The following is a 21,713-nucleotide window of genomic DNA, read 5'->3' as shown; positions in this document are numbered from 1 at the left end:
TTAAAAACAATTATCATATAAAATATAAGTCAGCATGTACAAGGCTTATTAAAAGAGAAAGTTTGTTAATACACCAGTCCAGGAAAGCACCGATGTGTATTTGTAACTTGAAATATGTCAGCTCCTCGCTCGTGTATAACTGACGCCGTTTGCCATGTGCATACCCTCCATCCCAGCTAGCACTCCCAGGGCCGTAAATGTCAAGATGACTAAGCTGGAGAATGGCAGTCATGGGGAAAATATGGGAACAGAGATAAAAATTGTTAAAGCTGCATTGATGGGGTAGGTGGAGGGCTGGGGAATATACTTAGCTCTTCACATTTCTAAAATAACAGCCCAATTCAACCTTGACCCTGAGCCTACTCTGGAAACTGCTGCCCACAGTGATGCCGCATACATTTCCTTCTATACAAAAACAGAGTAAGTTTTAGTTCTAGTTACAACATGACATTAAACAATTAACAAACTGCAGTGTTGGTCATTGTTCTGGGCATTCTTTCCCCGCTTTCTGAAATGGCCCATTTACTTTTGACCTTATCTCCAGATGGTAATTTTTTCCACACGTACTCTGTTAATGTCTACACAAAATTATGGTGTACCATTGCCATCTGTAATTTCATGGATGGAGCTGTGCCTCGCTGTTAAATAGTGCTTGCACTGTTCTCTTATTTCTGGTCTTTTAAAGAGATTGTATGCTCAGCTGATAAAATACAGTTTTGTGCAATACCTTATGCAAATCATACCTCAAAGAGCTTCACAGTGCAATTACAGACTTAAACGATGAATTAAAAAGAACATAAAAAGAGATGATAGACTGAAGAAAATAAGAAATGCTTCCAGTTAAGACTTAGAAAGAGACTGAGAGTCACAAACGCAGCAACAAAGCGCAGATGATTTCTGTGTTTTCTGTTCTGCATTCCTGAAACTTTCTCCTTTGTGATGATGGTCTGTGTTAAGAGCTGAAGGGAGGCTGCTGTTACAGGCTTTTTAAATCTTTTAGCATGAAGTAAAACAGAATGAAAATAGTGTTGTGATGTGGTCTCTACGCATGTTCCCAAGTCAGGGATTTTTGAGCAAACAGTGGCAAATAATCAGTTGTCACTAGATATTGTGGTTATGGAACATTACGTGGTTCAAGCTGGCTGCCAGCCCAGCCATCTCCCTGTGCTGTTAGGTATTCTAGCATTAATACTCTTCCTTCTACTGGTAATAACCATTATGACTACTAAGAAATCGCTCTAAATCATTTGGCTTTATCATCTTGATTTAAATAAAAGTCATAAGCCTAAACTTAATTCTGGCATTGGTCAGATCATTAACTCCTGCCCTGATTACAGATCTGGCCCCATGTTGACGTCCAACAGCATCACTTGGTTACAGTGTGCAAAGCCTTTTACAGCAATGCTCATTTGCACACGACCTTGACTTGATGTGGTCAGTACAGGTCTAAATCCATCCTTCCTGTGAACCCAACCTCTGATGCCAAGCTGAAGCCTAAAGAGGTGGTAACAGGCACTCTGACCTGAAGTTAGAGCCCACTGGGCAAATTATACGGATCAATGGTAAGGGCTCTGTATTAACAAAAAGAGTTAGGTGTCTTTGCCTTTGGAGGAGATCCTAACAACTCTTGGAGGTCTTTGTCCTCAGGGCACCTACCTCTCCTTGTGGACTGCACAGGGATCCTTGAATCGTGTAGGAAAGGTATTTCAGAAGGCATTTACTTTTGAAATACAGTTTAGACTATCTGCATTAGGCAGGACAAATCCTGTCTCTGCACCTTTCACATTTTCTTTTTTCCTCTTTTCCTACACTGCACATCTCCTTAAATCTCGGGTATTTTCCAAACTTTGTCATCTTATTCTTTTCTGTACTGCTTTTCTTCTCTCCCGCATTTCCCAGCTTCCCCATTACCCCAGAACTGTGTCCCCTTTTCTCACTCTAGGTGTGAATTGAACTTTCTGGCACTGAATGCAGAACAATCTTCCATCCACAGATACATTAGAGGTAACACTTCAAACACAGGGATTGTGTTCGAAGGAAAAGAAAACAAGCTGGAAGGAAATGTTTTTGATTTATTTTTTTTTTGAAACATCATTTGAATCTAAGCCTCCCATATTCCCACCAGATCCTTTCATCATCAGTAAGTTAAATATTCTAAGATGCATTATCTACTTCCTTAGAGATGCACCTCTGACCAGAAGGTGAATGAATGCATCTATTCAATAGACTACAGTTGCTGACCCCATGCCTGGTGGCTGTGGTACCCACTCAGAGGTGGGGAAGCACAGACTGGGGCTGCGTGGCAAGACAGGAAGAACAAAAATGTAACATGCTCCTCCTGTGTTTCACACAAGTTGCTCGATCATCAAACCATGGATATTCCATTCTTACACTTTCCATCAAATGCCATTTAGTTTCTCAAAAGAATGACAGCTGTTGATAGATTTTTATCTCAAGCAACACTAGATCGGTTCTAAGCAAAAGCACTGCCAAGACGGAGTAGGTATTTTTGTTACATTCAGTGTAAAGCAATAAAATCAGAAATATTTAGAAGCACTTCCTCTATCTGACACAATAAATACCTGACAAGATTTTAAGCTGGGCATCAAACTATACAGCTTTTACTTGTGACTGCACATCACGTTCCTGCTGACTGAAACAACCCATGAGGACTAATCTACCTTCAACAGTGAGAAATACCTGGCACTAATCGTTAATTAGTCCAACAAACAGACCTGCTGAGCTCACAGCGCTCCAGGTGGCACTTTCATGCCTCTGAGCTAAACTAATGCACAGGGGCTGATAATTGCACAGAAGCATTTGGCATCAGTTTATCCAAGTTTTAATACAGCCTCTGAAAATCTATGGACCACAGCATCAGTTGTAGAAAACCAAGGCTAGCAGAGAGAAGAGCTTCGTGGCAGTCCTGCTTGTGCCCCAAGTGGGGCTGCCTGCCATTCATGAGGGCACAGCTGCTCTTTCCTGGTGGAAGCTCCTATTCCCCAGGCAAGCTGCCCCAGCACTTCCATAACACAGGAATAATTTTCTTAACCTTTAGCTGAGCCGCTCTTGATGCAGTGTAGGCCTTTAGATTTCTTTTCCATCCACCAGGGACACAACAAACAGATCATTCTCTTCCTCCCTGAGGCAACGTTTCACGTTCCTGGAATAAAGTCAGCCACATTCGTCTCCCATGCTTTTGTTGGGCTGCACAGCCCCACTCCTTTGCATCAGCCCTTAGAGCTAGCACTGCTTCAATCCTTCTTTTCTACTTCCCTTTCTTTCTGCCTTCAAGTGCAGCACCTAATGGCAGCGGCTGAGAGCAAAAGGATTCATTCAGGCAGGTGGCATTTCTGCTTACACGTCCTGGTATGTTGGTAGTCCTTCTTGCAACAGCATGATGTACTGATTCACATTTGCTTTGTGAGTACACTTCCTGATGTAGTCCTTACCTTACATTTTCATCCAGAACCTGTTTCCTTATCTTGTTTATGATGAGATCATAGGAAACAATACTGAACTTCTGTAAAGATCGAACTGTATGATACCTACCATTTCTCATCCATGCTCAGGTTAAATAATAGGAGATCGAACTGTTTGGCACAACTACGTTAGCAATTATTCATAGTCTTTTATTTTCCAGCTATTTACAAAGAAAGCTTCATGATTTTTTTCCATATTTATTATTCAGAAAGTGATTTATTAATTATATCTCTATATATTACATCCATAAATACTAATAACATCTATATTCAGCAGCTCCGTTTCCCCCCACTTTAAAAACCAGATGTGATATTTGCTCTTTTCTAGTGCAAGAGATACCCCCCTACATCCCCTGAAGTTTACAGAATCAACACGAGCCCTGCCCTCTCGGAGCAGCCCTCTATCTGCTCCGTGTTCCTTCTCATCTTTTCATTCTTCAGCAGTTCTTGTTATCTACATCAAGCACAGCAAAGCCATTCTTGTAGGGCCTTTTCCCATTCCCTGTATCAAACACACTCCAAGAAAGGTCTTTTCTGGTTTTAAGACTTACCTATCCTTACATTGTTTAAGCACACACATGATGTCACGGTTATTTCCAAATGTGCTTTGCTTTCCATATTTTTGGTTTAGCTTCTATTTAATTCCCATCATCTGTAAAAGTAAGCCAAGCATTTATCAGGAAACATGGATTTTTTTTTTCTTGGTTCAGACAGTGTTTGTTCTGCATCAGTCCTTCTCTGAAGTAACAACTCAAACCTGTATAACACAGGAAGCTGTACTAATCCCACAGAGGTACCACCACCTCCAGCAATGTGCCTGCAGCTGTGCTGCTGCTGGAGCCCATTGGCCCCAGATCTCTGGCACCAGCACTGCATCCTGTTGTTTGTGCTCACCCTGTTCTTGCATTCTTCCGCTTGTAGTTCTCAGATACTGCCGGGTTCCATTTTCAGCTGTTTAAAATTAAAATAAACCTTTAAGTAAGCCTGAAATGAGTTGCATGCAGAAGGGCATGCATTTTATATCAAACCACAAGGAAGCTGCTCAGCACAGATATTGAGGGCTTTTACTCTGTCTGTTCTTAGACAAAGTGTAAAGGAAAGATTTGCATGAACCTTTTTCCCAGAAAAGAGCTGCTTAGAGCAAGTACAGTGCTGACATTTCATTATCACCTGCAAATAACTGTCAGTTTTCCCATTTGCAGTTGAACATGAATTGTTCTCTTCCAGTGAATAAACCCTGTCCCTATAGCAATGGCAAAACAGTCACTTTATATTTGTGATGACCCTTTCCAGAGCTATGAGCATCATTTCCTCAACAATGTCACCACCCCTAGCTGCAGGTTAGCACTAACAGGGAAGTCACCATGCTTGCGTTCCAACAAATGCAGAGGGCGTGACGGTGTGCTGACAGATAGCCAGGTGCACATCAGGCACACAGCCATTGTGGCCTGCCCCGTGAGTCCAGACATGAGGAAATGTTCCCAGTCACTCCTTCAGCAAGCAACTGAGAAGACATGGAGTTCCATCTGTGTACTCTGGGAATCATAGAATGGCCTGGGTTGAAAAGGACCATAAGGATCATCTAGTTTGAACCCTCCTGCTATGTGCAGGGTTGCCAACCACCAGAGCAGGCTGCCCAGAGCCACATCCAGCCTGGGATGGGGCACCTAGCACTTCTCTGGGCAGCGCCTCACCACCCTCTGAGTAAATAGCTTCTTCCCAGCATCTAAACTAAATTTCCCCTCTTTTCTTTTAAAACCACTCGCCTGAAAGGACCCTTCTGTGGCACAAGCTCTCACATTCACTACCAATAGGACAAGACAATGCCATTTCTGACAGTGTAGGGAAATGTTCTCAGAGTTGGACCAGCACAGACTGACACAGGCCTGTGCTGCCAGAGCACCTCAGGCACTCCCAACAAGGCTGCAGTCCTGCTTCTGAGCTCAGGCAGTGCAGCATGGCCATGAGCTGTGCACCTGAGCACCCTGATTGCGGAGGCACAGCACCAGGCACACCACGACCTTCCCTTACTGCAATAACGGGGCTTTTTGCTTCTAGTCAGAAAAGTAACCCTTGCGTGTTTTTGTTTGCCAGTATTCCCAGTGCAAGGACAGGATTAAAGAGATGGAGGAAATGTTTGTTGACCCCATGAATGAGAGCAGAAAGCGAGACCTGGGAGGGAAGGACCCGTCTCCACCTGAACTGCAGAAGAAGATCGAACAGGTAGCGTCAGGTCTCACTGCACAGCCCCTAACACTGCAGATTGAGTTCTTTTAGAAAAAGCAAAGGGTGTACAAAATAATAAACCATTAATGCATGTGAACCAAAGGCAGGCCCACCATCCTCTCAACATAACACCTGTACATGTGACATAGGGTTAAACCAGCATTCTCCACAGTGATTGGCTTTTCTGCTTTATCCCCACTCCAAACAGAGACCCAGAAGAGATTGGTACCCAAAGGCTCCCAGGCCAGCTGCACCCCTGTGGTGCTTTCCCCCTGGGGCTGCATAGGAAAACATTAAGTCCAATACAAAAGCCAATTTCAGGGCACCTCCTGCATTGCACAAAGTCAGAAAGGAAAAGGGACAGAAGGAGCAGCCATGTTTTTAGTTATTGTCTATCTTACTTACAGGGGAAAAAAACAAAACAAAACACACGTGCTCTATTCTGTGCTTCAGGTGGGTCTGAAAATCCCAGTGCACTATCCCCTCTGCTCTGCAGGTATTCAGGTACCTGCAAGCACAATGCAGTTCTCACCCACATCCTCCTACTGAAGGGCTGACTGCAGTGATTCAACATGAACACTTCCTGGGGCCCCTTGCATTGCTCCAACCTTTTGCTTAACTTCCTCGTGTCCCTTGGCAGGGGAGGGATCCCAACAGGGCTGGGTGGGCACAGGGTCATAGCTCACCTGTACCAACCTCACCAACTTTAGAAAACTGGATTTTGTGAATGCAGAACATAGATTTAATGTTCCCATTCAACCTCTCCTTATGCTTTTAAGTCCTTTCAGTTGCACAGTACTTTCTTCGTATTTGGAGCTCACTTTTAACAGCAAGCTGTCAGGGGAAGATTACTGCAAGCAAGAGCTGAAACTTATAATGCCTGTAACTCAACCAGAAATTTAAAAACAAAACAAAACAAAAAAAATCACTAGAAAAAAAAATCATGGTTTTCACTAAAATCATGGCAAAGCAGTAGTAATGCTGATGTAATTTGGGAAAACTATTGGTGAAAAATATTGCTGCTTAAGTACATTAATTCCGAAGGTGTCTCCAAGCAGCCACAGGAACACCTTCCATTTCACTTTCCCCCAGCATTTACCTGTGCTGTGCATATTCCTCCCACTGCAGCTGGAGGTGGAGCTGGTACAGAAGGAGGAGAAGCTGCTGGAGACAGACCTGATCTACGAACACGTTGCCCGGCTCACAGACAAGATCCGTGCCACAGCAGAGAACGGGAAGCAGGGCACGCTGCTGTTAGCAACAAGGGTAAGGAGGGCACGCTCTGCTCACTGGCTCCTAGGAAGCAAAATTCTATCTGGGCAGCAGGCGAGATGACTTGCTTGCAAATTACTAGCAGGTGGAATTAGTGACAGGCAGGTTGTACATTAGTCTGAAGAAATGACAGACATTTAGTAATAATAGTAATAAAGGCACAGCAAGAGCATTAGGAATGGACTGAATGGACTCTCTTTTTGAAAGAAAATTGCAGCATCAATTGATCTTTTATCAAAATGTGCACTAAGTTATTTCTCATATCAAGTGCTTCCAGACACGAGATACAAAGCAGGAAGGGAAGCTATGCAGTTGGCATATACTTCCTTAAAACAAGCTAATCCAGATATTAAACAAAAACTGCAAAAAATGGAAGGACAGGAGGCCTGATCCTTAAGTAAATTACTTGAGGTTGCTTAGGAAGTGTATAACACAGTAGAAGCAAAAAAAAAAAAAAAAAAAAGAAAAAAAGAAATCTTCCCACCTCCACCTCCTTGATGAAAAAGCTCCAAATAGCTCCAAACCCAGTGAGAGAGAAAAAAAAACCAAACAACAGTGATGTAATTAACGTACAACAAGGCCAGGGCTGATGTTCTTTTCTTTGTTATTATCTCTGGCACTCAGGCTTAAAATCTCTAGAGGAAACCTTTCATTTTCTACAGAAAGAAATAACATGGCTGCCATTTGCCTTTGTGAAATTACAGCCATTGGCCAACAAATTACTGTACAAATGGCAGCGTGCCAGACGTTTATGCTCTGGCTCTACCAATTCCCTATGTTACTTTAAAAACAGCATTTCAGCTCTTTTAACGTCTCTGCAGTCAGAATCACAGATTCCCACTCTGTTCCCTTTCTGTATAATAACAGAATAATAAAGAATAATTCAACACCTCACAAAACACCCATGTCACGTTGTCACTACCTTGTGAGGACTGGACTTAACACACTTGTTAATAATGCAGCAATTGTGCACAGGCTCAATGAGAATCCAGGCTTAATAGCTTCCTTTGAGGTAAATGGAAATTTTGTTCATCATCTGTGAAGAACAGGATAGCATTACAAAGTTGATATTTTCTAACCTTACATTGGAGTAAATGTGGCTTTTTATGCTGTATGATTGCATGGTTCCAAGTATAGACAGGAAACAGACAGTGTTTCATTATTTTCAAGAATAGAGTTAATTTTTGAAACACAGTTGATTTCACCAACCTTACTTTCACTTACCTGAGTACCACATCCAGTAAGTGTCTACAGTTGTAGTTGTTACTAAATATCCAAAATGTAATTGGTTTCTGATTCCAGATAAATGAACTACAGAAGAAGATAAAAGACAGGACCCAGAAGATGATGGCTCTTGTGGCAGAGTTATCCATGAAGCAAGCACTTGCCATTAAACTCCAGCAGGAAATGAGAGACAGAGAAGAGTTTTTGATGATTGTTTCATCAAGGATAGATCAAGGCCTTCCTCCTCCTAAAGAGACAGAGATTGAATGGTTGAAGGTTTTACGCGATGAGAAGATGCACAAAGAAGCAGCAGAGGCCAGAGCTAGAGTAAGTTTTTGCTCTGTGTTATGCTTTGGCTCTTCCTTTTTTTCTGCTCTAGCTTGTCCTTCTGAAAGTGCAGCACTAACTCAATGCACAGCTGCTCACTGACAACCATGGGCTCCAGGAGCTGGTGGAGATGATGGGACAGACAGAGGCCACTACAAAACCAGCACACTGTGGATTTCTGGAATTACAAACTGCAGTATGGCACACTGCTCAGATAGAGCAGGTCATAAAACCTTAAGCAGAGGATATGTTACACTCAAATTATTTTAATAATCAAAAGTAGATCTTGCTTTATGTGATAGTGTTTTGAGTTAACTGATAAGATAGCCAAATACAACTGAGATTCAATAATTGAGAGAACACCTGCAGGTAGGAACTGGCTTTGCTATACAATCCCTTCTCCAAAGAAATCTGAAATGAACACAAAGCTGGGAGAGGAACACATAGTACCTACATTTAAAGAGCCTGAAGGCATGAAGAACTGTTGCAGGTCACCTGGTTTAGAATAAGAAACCTCTGTCACTCACTCTTTTCATATTATGACCCAGTTTCCTTTCAGTACAGTGACAGTATTCAAGAACAGCTGCTGTCAGCATAAATGCAAACTGAGCTTTGAAGCATCTCAACTATTATCATCTTAACCATTATCTTGTTCCTGAGATGGTCTGTGCACACTTATTGCAATTACTGCAAGTTCATCTAATTTTCTTTCTCAACAACAGCAATATGGCCCAAACTACACAGTATTTAAAAGGACAAACTCATACCTACATGGTCAATAAATCATGCTTTCCTTTCAATGAACACTTAAATACACATCTGTGTTTTCTTGTTTCTTGATTTGCTAAGAATTAGACTCATTTTATTTCCTCATTGGGCATCTTCTACTTTGGCTCAGAAGAGTACTGACTGCAGCCTTAAAACAAGCAGGCATGATGTGCTCACAATGCATTTCTTTTACAGCAGGCTGCAGAAGAGGAACAAGCTGCAGTGCCCGGCCATGTCCTCACAACAGCTGAACCACGGCCAACTGCTTATGTCCCAGACGATGCATACAGCCTGCCAGTGCCACGGCCCTATGGCGCTTTGGCTCCTTTCAAGCCAAGCGAACCCGGTTCAAATATGAGACATTTCAGAAAACCAATTATAAAGCCAATTGAAATCTGAGAAGACAGCACCAGGAGGAAGAGAAACCCTTACCAGTTGCTGAGTATCACAAGTCAATAGCATTCAGACTACATGAAATGCCCATTAGAGTATAGCCAACTTCCACACGGTAAACAAAGTAGTACTTAATGCCAGAAGCACAGCTAAATACTCAGTGATACAAGTTCCTTCCTTCTGACTAGGTGGAGCCTGGTATGCCAAATGCACTGCAGTATTTTAAAATGAGTAATTATCATACCACACTTTTGTTTTTTCAGGTCAAGTTTTATTGCATCTATTTTACAGCACATTTCATTAAAAAGAATAAGGTAGAAGATCTTCTCTGGTTATCAATAGCACACGAATGAAGTCTCCACATATTACACAAATACACCACCACAGCTTTCCACAGTCCAAGACTGAAAAAAATTATTCAACTGACAAAAATTTATGTCACTGTTCAAAATAGGAAAAAGTGCACACCAAAAACTAAACCCACTTCAATTATTCATAAATAATAGTTGAAAATGAGGAGAAAACAACCTCCAGCAGTTCTTCCTGAAGCTGAGTTTTGAACCATAATACTAAAAGTTAGAAGAAAAAAATTCAGTAAAACTCATTCCATGCTGCTGTGAAGATACATTTCCAAAGAATTTTCTTCTTGTCCTGCATTGCATTCAATATATTATAAGCATCTTAAAAAAAAAAAAACAAAAAAAACAAACAAAAAAAAAACATAAAATCCCTCTCCCATATAATTTAAGGAGACTACATTTTGTGCTAATTACTATAGCTCAATATATTAGAATCCCACTCCAAAGGCAGAAGTACCGTAAGACAATACATGACCACCACAAGGAATGAGTATCATTATTGATGATTATATACAAAGACTGATGCCTCATTTGTTATTCTTACCTATTTTACATCATCACATCAAGAAATGCCTTTATTAGTCTAAGTGAGTAAACAGTGGCCAATTTTTTGTTACTGTACAGCTGGACTACCCTTTCCAGCACTGTCTGTCTCATTAAAACTGTTGAGAGTAATATTTTTTCACAGCATGTTTTGGTACCCACTAGTTCCACTGATTTGACCACTTCAGACCTGAAACCCGAGATGTGTTGGAAACCCAGGTCTGCGTCAGATGCATTTCTCTGCAATTTACCTAGAGGTCAGTAATTTCAGCCTTAGTGCACTGGACAATTGCTACTTTGAGTAGCTGATGTCAGTAATGGTGGCCTACTCAAAACTGCAGATTAATTAGCAAACATGACATTTAAGTTTAAAAAAAAAAATCACAGTTGGCTGCACACTTGTATGTGAATGATTTTGAGTACCACAATTTACACGCAGTTGAAGAAAGCCATTTCAGGAATATCTGAGGCCCAAGAGCATCATCGTGTGTTTCAGCGCTGCTTCCTCCACAAACCTGACATCAATATGATCTTGTTTTTCATACGAATGCACACCTAGAAAAACACCATTAGAAAATCAGTATTTGCAAATCTAAGTGTTGTTGTACAGTAAGTCCTGCAGTCTACTAAACATCCTGACCCACAATACCAAAAGGTAAGGCGTTAGATGGAACTGTGTTTTCATCTAAATAAAATACCTACAGCTTTCAGTGCAGTTGTCTGATGCTCACCCATGGCATATGCTTTCCTGTTAGTGGGATATCAGTAAATTATGCCCCATGTGGAAGAAAGCTAGACTATCTCTGGAGGCTGCTAGGAATTTCCATACTAATTTTACCTTGGAAAGTGAAATAAGATTTAAGCATAGCAGCTGTTTGTGCTAGTACGTTCTTTTATGCATCAGTATGGTTTAACTTTTTCCTCCTCCAAATAGGCTGATATCCATACATGAGAATATTGTATTAATACTCAGGTCCCTATCACACCTTTACTTCATTTATTAGTAAAAGTATAGCCAACTGCACTAAGCAGTGTAATGCTTCCTTAGGGCATTTTGCTTTTTCAGTGGAATTCAAAATCTTTGGATGCATCTGTTTCACTGCATGAAGCAAGTACTGTGACTAACGTGAATTTCATTTCACAAAAAGGAACAGCTTAGAAATGCACCCCCCACTGGAGCATTCTTCTCTGAAGTGGAAGATTTGATTTGATCTACCTCTACTTACTGGACAAAAGGCAATGCTTTAGCTACCATGCTGCAAAAGTAATGTACAAGCCCTTCTCCCCATTTAAACACAGAATAACAGCTACCACCACTCTGTATGCCAGTTTGGCAACTGCATTCAACACAGAGAGGATTCTGAATGAGAAAATACACAGTCAAGAAGCACTCTGATTCCCATCAACAACTAAACCTACATGTTCAGACATCACTAGAGTTTTATAGCAGTGTGAGCATTAAAGGGCAGCAATTACCAATCTTCCAAAGTACAGAATTAAAGTTACCTTGATTCTCTATCTCTGCCAGCACATTAGTCAGGTAGTTAAGAGGCAAAAATTCTACAGGGACTGGGTATCTCTCAGGGACAGGCTTGCTACACTGTAAATGAGAACAGTTCAGATTAGTTTGCACGCTACCAAGTTTCAGTGTTACCTTCAGTGCCTTATGGCAGACAGCAAGGTCAGGAATCTGAACGTCTTACCTGCCTGGTCCCCAGCTTTTCAAGCAAAAGTTTCACATACTTCCGTGCAAGGAAATTAGCATTTGTTGGATGATCCCAGAACTGACGGGCCTTTAGACCAAGAGCCTAGTAAGTAAAATCCCCAAAAGATCAGTAACAAAACAGAACAGTGGAAATATAGTGGGAAAAAATAGGAGGGGAGAAAAAAAAAAAAATGAAATCTAGGCTTTAACACAGACTACTTTGCCAGTAACTAAGAGATTATCATAAACCCCCAGAACATGGGGAATGATCAAATCCTTGCTACTCAGCGCCCACTGAGCTACTCACTAAGTTTCAATCAATCAATCAGTATTAAATCTGTCCCACTTTGCATGTGTACTGAAATATCAACTGGGGCATAAAATGACTATTTTTTACTGTGACTGTGGTTTAGAATCATTCTTCTCACAGAGAAGAGCAATAATGCCCAACTTATCAATGTTGTGTTCAGAATAGGCTCAGTGGCAGAAAGCTTACAAAAACAGAATGCCAACAAGGAAAGATACTGGGAACAGAATTTATATCCCATTACTTAGGGCACTGTCTGGGAAATGGCAAAATTGATTCTGAAGGCAAGAAATCGAAACTGAATTGTTCCAAAGCTTCCAATCCTAATTAGTAAGAAAGCAAACATGAACACATTGTGAAATTAGCTTTTCCTGCTATTCTCCCAGTCTCAATTCTTTTTCCTCTCACTTCCAATTGTAATGAAATACAGACTATTGAAAGAGTTCATTTAAGAAACACTGAAGGGTTTTCAGCGTTGCTGAAATACTTGCTTCTGAAGTCATCTAGTGAATGTAACCTGAACTCAAAATAGTCCAAGTCACCCCAAAGTGTCCTTTTAAGCAAACAAACTATTCTCTGCATTTTTTCCCAAAGCTGTAAATAGACACAATAAGGCACTGAGCCGACTGTGTGTAACTAGCAGTGCATTTCCCCTGAAGCACAAGTCAGAGCACTTGGAATGGTGTTCCCCACCCACCAGGCCTGGGGCTGACAGCTCAGAGTCCCCACAATGACCTCAACTCACCAACCCCTGCCCAAAACAAGATACAGAGGACAAAGAACACTTTGTAAAGCTCTCCTTCCCTACCCCTTCTCAAAACTACTGCCAAATAAAGAAGCCCTTGTTAGAGGAAAACTTTAGCAGCACTTCTGGCCATTTGAACTACACATAACAGTCCATAATGAACAACAATAAGCAATTTATGGCCAGAAAAGCCTTTTCTATAGCAAGGCACTCCCAAAGGGGAATCCCTGATTTTCTTTCACTCACTCACAGACGTTGTGCTTCCTCTGTAGTATTGAAAAAGGAAAAGAAAGAAGCAATCTCCCATTGTTGTAACTTTCAAAGGAGCATCAAGAGCATGTGCCCAAACACCTTACCAAGGGGCGAGGCCAAGATTTTGTAATTCAATCACCACAGATCTCTGATTTGATCAGAATTTCTACTGTACCAGCTTTTGAAAGCATTTGATAAAATGAACAAACAATGCACAAGAAGGTTACAAATGAGAAAGACATTTGTGGATACTAAAAATACAAACAAAAATATTTAGAAAGTCTCTCTAAACCCTTATTACTATTTTATGTGTGAGTACTCAGAACAGCATCAGTCTTGTCTGTTTGATTGCTGCAAGACAGTGGACACACTGAAAACTATGGACAAACCTAAAATTTAAGTTACCAAGGTACCCTACAGGTTATGAACAGCAGATGGAGAAACTTTGGAGGTTCAGTCTGTTTCTGTGTCCTCTGTGAGTCACAGCTAAGTCTTCTGTTGACTGGATCCTATGCACAGGGAGGAATTTCATTACCCATTTCCAAATTCCAAGAATAACAACCAAAGTCACCTCAGGAAGCCTTGTCACAATACTGAATTTCAGCTTTTCATTCTTCTCATTGTCATCCAGATCTGCAAGAGAAAGGTGAAAAAAACCTCAAACTCTTTAGTAGCAAACACGTAACTTCCAAATTCCGCTGAAGACATACAAAAAAAATACTATTTCTGTGACAAAAATTTTTATTTCACATAAAGGTTAGTAGGAGTGTTACTTTTACAGTTTATATGAATATTATTCTGGACATCTGCATACAGCTTCACTATTTTAAGTAATGATTTGTACAATAATTCAAATTATATTTATCAAAATAAGGCATAGATTAATACAAACATTGTGTCCATTGTGATTCTAACTGCACCTACAACTGCTACTTTGTACCACTCCCCATTTTGTTCCAGTGCTTCATGCCCCAATTATTCCTATTGTATGCTAGTTTGCTTCTAAGCCTCCTTTGTGGAAACACACTGCTTACCTCCTGCTGAGGGGAAAGTCACAAACAACTGCTCCTGATGATACAGAACTGGTTTTAACCCCTGCCTTTAGTTAACATATTGATACATTTAGAATAGATTCATGTTTAGAGTACAATAAACTTGCAATTTACTAAATTTACTAAAAACACTGGGATGCTAATTCAGGTTATCCTTTGTTTGCTTATTTTGCTATTTAACTTCCTAATATAGGGCTTCTAGTTATAAATGACCACAGAAATCCTCCAATATTTCTTTGTTTACTACAGTAAGGGTCAATCATAGAGTATGACTCTTAATTTTCTCCTTTCAGCCAAGCAACACAGTTACACTCCTCACTGTAACAGCACTCATAAAGAAGAAGCTGAGTCTCCTGATCAGGATATATTGTGGCTGTATCTGAATGGCTGAAAGGACATCACACCCAACAAGTTGTCTGTTAAGCAAATGAAACATAACAAGTATGTTCACAGTACCTTTCAGCAGTTTCCTGACACAGGTTTCTGTCAAACGTAGAACCCCATTATCAATATAGTGCAGGAGAGTATGAAGGGGAAGACATCGAACACCAAGCCCCAAATGTAGAGTATGAAAACCTATGAAGGAAAGACAAATTTGTTTGGGAAAAGGAAATATCTTTCAAAGTTTGTAGCATTGACTAGCATTACTGTAGCTAAAGCCAACGCTATCCTCAACTTCTAAGCATTTCAAGTTAGTAAGGAAATGAGTTTATCTTTAAGTCTTGTCAAGCACAACCCTATCAGAAAGAGGAAGGCTAACGACCCGAAAACAATCATTAAACTTCTCCAAGCTTATTGTTGGCTTACATCCGAGTTGTGTCATTAATTTGCCTCCCTCTTTCTTCCCAATTTATCAAAGCTGAGGCCTCGCCACACGCAGTATATGGCTGCTACCCACACATTCCCACAGACCATGTTCAGACTTCAGTTTCTCACTGAGCATCAGCCAGATGGTCTTGAACCACAAGACACCATCACATAGCAGCATTTGCCCCTCACACAGTGTAAGTTCGAGGCACGGCCTCATACCAAAACCAGATTGAAGCCAAATCCAAAAACACTACCTAGAAAGAGATTCAAAGAGAATCAGAAAGCAAAAGCTATTTTTTTCTAATAAAATTCAGAACACTCTTCTGTTTCTGTCGTTCTGTAGTTACAGGCAGGCCAGGCCTTGGTCCGACAGCTTAACAGCAGGACAGCAAGCTCAATGTTTCTGTAAGAGCATTCTTAAAAGGATTAGAATCCAGTCCAAATCTACAGCTTGGCTGTACATTCCCTGTCTGTACTGGCAAATTCAGCCACAGAAAACCTAAGCACTCAATGCTAAAAAGCCTTGTCCTAACAAAAATAACCGAGTGCTTTGAAAAGACTGTAAGCAATTACAGATCATCTCCTTCAGAAAGACCAGGGGCAATTCATTCAGGATAAAACTGAAAAACATTTGCAGAGCAACAGCATGAGAAAAAACACTCTGGTTTTGCTCCAGGACAGGATTTTCCCCTCTCGCCCTTGACATTTGAATCTAGCTGTCTTATAAAATCTAAGGGAAAGTCATCTAAATCTTAGTTGTGAGCTATAGCTGTACCCACATTCTCCACTGGAAACTGAAAACAGCAAACTAAACCTCTGATTTGTTGTCTCAATTTGTATCAAATATTCAGTTACGCTTCACTTCACTTGCACACATTTATGGAGGACCTTTCCCTCCACAAATGTCTTGAAGAGATTTAAATACTGCCAGAGCTAACCTGACATACATGCTACAACTTGTATTCTCCTGGGAGGAATTGATATGCGTTACAACAGTAAAACATAGCACTTACCAGGAGGTAAAGGCATACACATGCCATTTGCAGCTTCCAGAATTCGACTCATGATGTGAAACACCCTGAACTCTGCTTCACTTCCTCTCTCATCACTATTTAACATAACAGGAGCATATTAGGAATTGAAATGCCCACATACCAGAGTACTGTGGTCAAACAATATGTGCAGTAAATGTGCATTTGCATTTAATCACTATGGAATGCTATCTTTCTTTCTTCAGCATCTGTCACCCTGCAGCACTAGATGTTCTTCTAAATGTTCACACACAAAGTCTCTGTGATGCCCTCTCCTCCATCCCCTACTACTGCATACCTGCAAGGCTCTAGCAATACCCGGTATCAACAGGTGAAATATTCTGGGTGCTGCTGTGAGTGACCTGGCTTTCATAGCTGTTCAACAGCCACTATCCAGCTGGAGAGCATTGTGAACCCAGCAGCTTTGAACTCTAGTCATAAAACTGCCTGTATGATTAATATCCACGTTGGCTTCAATAGGGCCAGCAGGTCCATTAGCAAGACTAAATTACAGCCATAGTGACATTCACAGCACTGACTGTTCAAGGCCAAAATTATTATGAGCACATTTTAAAATGTTAAAAGAAAAAAAAAAAAAAGACTTGCTTACAAGCAGAAGATGCAGGAATGAAGCTGATATAGCTTCCAAACTTCTTTCATTATTCGATGTACCAGATTCAGCTAGAACAAAAAAAAATCAAACATTTCTAGAAGCCTGTATATAGCAGGTCCCCAGCTTTCATTTATTTCACTACTAGTTTAGATTGTGAACTTATCATAGGACTACTCCCACTAAAACTTCAGCATTTATATTTTTATTTTTCTATGGGGCTTAAAATGATAAACTGCTACATTTGAACTGTAGCTGGATTGCTCCATTCCTGAAGTTTACAGTAAGTGCTCTCAGTTCATCCAAGCATTATGCAAGACATACAGCACATTCTCACACATTCTGCTTCTCAGGAATCAACCGATCTCACGCTCTTGCATCAAATTCTTAAGGACCAATTTGCCATGGAACTGAAAACCACACATCCAACTGACTGAGCAATTGGCAAGAAAAGGTGCCTGTGGCTCTGTCAGCATTGGATGCTGCTGAAGGTGATAGAATATTCAGTCTGCTGAAAAAAAAGTCTACAGGGTGAATCACAGATCTAGCCCAGGCAAGGAGGAAACATGAGACAAGCAAATGCTTATCTGGCTCTACTGAGTTCCCTTCTTGTCTATAGTGAATTAAAACAATCTCTTGGCCCACACTGTTGATCCTTGTGCTCCCAGGCTGGCTTCCAGAGCAATGTCAGCATGCAAAAGCTACAAACTTGGATTTTCTAGCATTCAGCAGCTGAAAGAGAGAAACCATGCATGAAAGAGTTGAAATAACTCCCTCCAGCCAGTCCTTATGGCTGTCATATGTAATGACTTCCACATCTCATTTCCACACAGCTGAGACACTTCCTCTATGCCTTTTATCTCTGGGCCTCAAACTGCAATAAATCAACCCCAGGAAGCTCTCAGGAAACAAGGCTGATCCTTGTTTTGCAGACAGGTGTCACAAGAAGTAACAAACCTTCTCCCTTCAAGATGGCCAGAATCCAGGAATGCCTTTTCCCATTCTTTTTTCTCTTTCTAGAGAATTTTTGTTTGTTTGTTTGTTTTGCTTTGTTTTGTTTTCCTTCTAACTTGTCTCTAACTTGTCACAGGCTCTGACCAAGATGGTGCGCAGACACATAAGAGAAGTCAGTATCAGAGTAGGAACACTGCTCTTCACTACCACTTTCAAGTGCTCTCCTCTGCAGCACTGGCCAGAAAACTCAGCACCTTTTCCCTCCACCCTTCAGGACTTCATCTAGCCTTGCACAGCAGGTAACGAGGTGGCTGTCTTAGAACAAACACCTGATACTTTCCGTACTTGGTTTCTGGAGGCCATGGAAAGCTTCCATTTAATATCCCTGGAGAACAGCAGGTTCTCTCCACTCATTTTCCAGGAAATAAGTGATTTCCACTTTTCAGACAAGGATCATCAGAACCACACCTGCTGCCAAAATGACTTGCCTCTCCAGCCAGCACAGAGTGCAGCAAAGGCCTCTGTTGCATTTTCAAATGGATCTGAAGATAAATATCTGAGGTGGAGGAAAAGCTTCTTAAACACCAGACTCATTCATTATTTGTGTAACAAAATTATTTTCACCGTTTGCTTTAGGACACAGCCAATCACCTAGCTTTTGCAGTGTACAGAAAGAAAGCATCTTTTAAAATCATAGCCAACCTTCTTATTACATTTATTACTTAAATCTTAAGCACTAAGAACTTGTGACATGACAACCTCACCAAGAGCACAGCTCACAAGAAGGCATATCCTGAACAGTTTTCAGCATACTACCCACAAGCACATACGAGAAAGGAAACGTCTCTTTTAAATAAGGAATGCAGGCAACCTCCTGTTGAGAGCCAGCAGCAAGTCTCTGGAGGAACAAAATGAAGCTAAACCAAAGCCTTCATGGCAAAACCATTTTTCATTCAGTAAGGAGGTACAACAAGAGCCAAGTATCAGAAGCCATTTCCCTTTATCTACTCAAAACTAGCAAGAGAAACCACGATCAACAATGAGACTGGGCACACAGCAGGCCCTTAGCTGACATTTGCAAAGTACTTTGCTATCTTGAACGTTTACATTTTCAGGTAAAGGTGCTGAGTGAAGGGAAGTTTCACTGAAGTCATTTGAAAAAAACAAATCCTCAACTCTTTTTCTCTCAACTCTGTTTCTACAGAAAAGACATGGTGACTAAAAGAGAAGGATCAGGAGCAAAGGAGAAAAGGGAGAAAAATAAGGTCTTGCTGTTTTCTAGATCCCCTTTCCTGGGAAGGGAATACGAAGCAGATGTTCTTCAGAGAACAATCAAATACAAATGTCTTCCTATTATTTGTCTGCAGTTGAGAACACATCTGATGTCTGTGGCTGCTTATCTACTAAAGAGGTGTACCCACTGCAAAGACTTACAGAGACAGAGTTTATCCTGATCCATTTTTTCCGTGTCAGTAGGCTGTCTGATCACTATGCTTCCTTTGCGAAAGCAAACAGATGAGTAAATCTTTTTTCACATCTCTTCCTGCGTCCTTGGCTCAGCTACACACTGCTGAGGTTATAGAAAACTAGAAAGAATCAAAATAATCCATTTCCCAAAAGAACTTCCCAAAAGGTAGGATACAGTTTCACCCTTGGGTGTGAGGAACAATTAAATGATTTTTAAAGATGTCAAAAGAGCACCCAGCAACACGTACCCACCAAAGGCCAGAAGTAATTTTGAGAGACATATGATCTTTGTTTATAGCAGTTTTTCTAAGGATAAGTAGTCTGTAATGGAAATGAAAGAATTCTTGCTGTAAGAGAAATTTAAAAGAAAAGAAAAAATATTAATCCTAAGATTTTAATGATGGTGGGGGTGTGAAGGGCTGAGATTTGTTTTGACTGTAAGATTCAGTCTACAATAATTTTGTCTAGCAGATCAAGGTTGTTAAAGTATTTCAGTAGGTTCTGTGCTTTTTATTTTATTTTACTTTAGATAAATAACAAACAAATGATAACTGAAAACCAAATGAAAGGAGAATAAGCATTTCAGTTCTGCTTCTTTCAGCACCGCTATCAGCCACGAAGCTTTTGTTCAAGCTGCCCTGTTCCTATTTTTACCAGTCACTAGGTTTTTCTTTTTTCCTATAAAGACAGGGAAAATATATTCTGGTGATTGGAAAGCTCTAGAGCAAGGCCTGAATAAAAAAAAGCCAGTAATCCCAGCAGAACTTGCTGCGGTTCAGAGAACATTCACAACAGAACTGATCTGCAAAGGACTTCACAAAAGATGCAGGCACCACATCCTGAAAGTTTCCTGAGCTGCATGGATCAAATTCTGAATCTGGTGACGGGACTAGCAAGAAGACAAAGAACATGATTTCCCTGCTGCCAGATGAACTCTTACGGATTCTGCATTGCGTACTTAAGGGATTTGATGCTGAGACAGATAAAAACAGGTATGATAATTTCTATGCACAACAGTTTTTACACCTTTTTTTCTTAAGTTTCTCTTAACATAATGAAAAACAGAGAATCTGGAAAGGAAGTTTTCAACATAATTCTTATGGATTCAGGCAAAATGGATCTGCTACACAAAAAGCCCAATGAAGCCAATAGGCAGGAACAGCAATAATTAACTCTCATTTCATATCAAAATGAAACTTTTTTCCTAATTTCTATTTCCCTTGATCACATTTTAATTTCTTAAAGTATGCATCAATGTACTGCCTAAGAACTGAAAAGAATCCAAAGACCATTCTTCCAACTTTCAGGATGAATTCAGATTTTCACTTCCAGGAGCAAACCGTATTTCTACAATCCGTAAAGGAAATTTTCTTTCGTATCCTGAGAGTCCAAAACAACTCTTTTTTAGTTTTAAGTATTATTTACCTTATCAACATACACATTACTGAGCAAAAAAAAAAAATATGGTTTAACATCTTTAGAAACAACCCTCTCCCACTAAAACATACAAAACACACACAGCACATATCCAACACCACACTTCCCCACCCAGCAATATGTTTGCTCACACCAATAACAGCAAAATAAAACTAACCAGGTTTGAAACATAATCCAGCACTATTTGGTCAATCTTCTTTTTTCCTACATACTGCAGATGTCTCATAAGATGATCCTTTAGCTGAGCAAACATCTAGGAAAAGAAGCCAACAATTCAGTGTCCTTGTGGTCTCTTCAAAAAGATGCAAAAGCTCCACCATTTGCAGGGCCTTACCAGCAGCAACGTGCACAACCCTCTTCCTGTGACAAAATTCCAGCTTGGACTGGCAAGATTGTGTGAGAATTTGGGGTTTCAAAGTCAATAGCAGATCTAAATATTCAATACGGTTACTTGGTGTAAATTCAGGAAAATGGGTGCTACTGTCAATGATGCTGAAGAGAGAAAGCTAACACTTCTTAAATCTCTCTGAATCAAACCAAGGAAACAGGGTGAAATAAAGATTTTAACACCAACATTGACTTGTATTTATTACATATGAGTAAATCTGAGGGATTTTACAATAGAGAAAGCCAGCACAAGTAAAATTTGTGCTAGCAGTGATGGAACATGACTTAGAACATGAGTGAATAATGACAACTTCAGGTTAAATATTCATTGCAAAGTGTTTAAAATCAGCTACTTGCTACCA

The 21,713-nt window shown here is 40.5% G+C and overlaps 2 protein-coding genes across 5 annotated transcripts in view; one reads left to right on the top strand and one right to left on the bottom strand.

The window, feature by feature from the left end:
* CCDC146 (coiled-coil domain containing 146) overlaps positions 1-10,382 on the top strand; it is a 70,404-nt gene extending 60,022 nt beyond the window's left edge. The window contains exons 16-19 of the mRNA XM_042815810.1: positions 5,577-5,705; positions 6,837-6,974; positions 8,283-8,531; positions 9,495-10,382. Coding sequence (XP_042671744.1) covers positions 5,577-5,705; positions 6,837-6,974; positions 8,283-8,531; positions 9,495-9,698 — 720 coding nt within the window. The 3' untranslated portion in view covers positions 9,699-10,382. The remainder of the gene's footprint in view (positions 1-5,576; positions 5,706-6,836; positions 6,975-8,282; positions 8,532-9,494) is intronic.
* LOC122159062 (gamma-secretase activating protein) overlaps positions 9,942-21,713 on the bottom strand; it is a 45,902-nt gene continuing 34,130 nt past the window's right edge. For 3 of the 4 annotated variants that reach the window (XM_042816233.1, XM_042816235.1, XM_042816234.1), the window contains 8 exons: positions 21,122-21,217; positions 17,107-17,177; positions 16,479-16,573; positions 15,112-15,231; positions 14,175-14,236; positions 12,298-12,402; positions 12,101-12,194; positions 9,942-11,149 (listed from right to left, as the gene is read on the bottom strand). In XM_042816233.1, the coding sequence (XP_042672167.1) occupies positions 11,049-11,149; positions 12,101-12,194; positions 12,298-12,402; positions 14,175-14,236; positions 15,112-15,231; positions 16,479-16,573; positions 17,107-17,177; positions 21,122-21,217 (744 nt within the window). In that variant the 3' untranslated portion in view covers positions 9,942-11,048. Of the gene's footprint in view, positions 11,150-12,100; positions 12,195-12,297; positions 12,403-14,174; positions 14,237-15,111; positions 15,232-16,478; positions 16,574-17,106; positions 17,178-21,121; positions 21,218-21,713 lie in introns of those variants that run through there. The other variant, XR_006168376.1, reaches the window with a different exon arrangement.

This window comes from Centrocercus urophasianus, unplaced genomic scaffold (assembly GCF_019232065.1).
Source record: "Centrocercus urophasianus isolate 14NV4802_14NV808 unplaced genomic scaffold, USGS_Curo_1.0 seq_15, whole genome shotgun sequence".
Classification (NCBI taxonomy): domain Eukaryota; kingdom Metazoa; phylum Chordata; class Aves; order Galliformes; family Phasianidae; genus Centrocercus; species Centrocercus urophasianus.
Note: the sequence above shows the minus strand (reverse complement) of the source record. Positions and strands in the feature narration are given on the sequence as shown.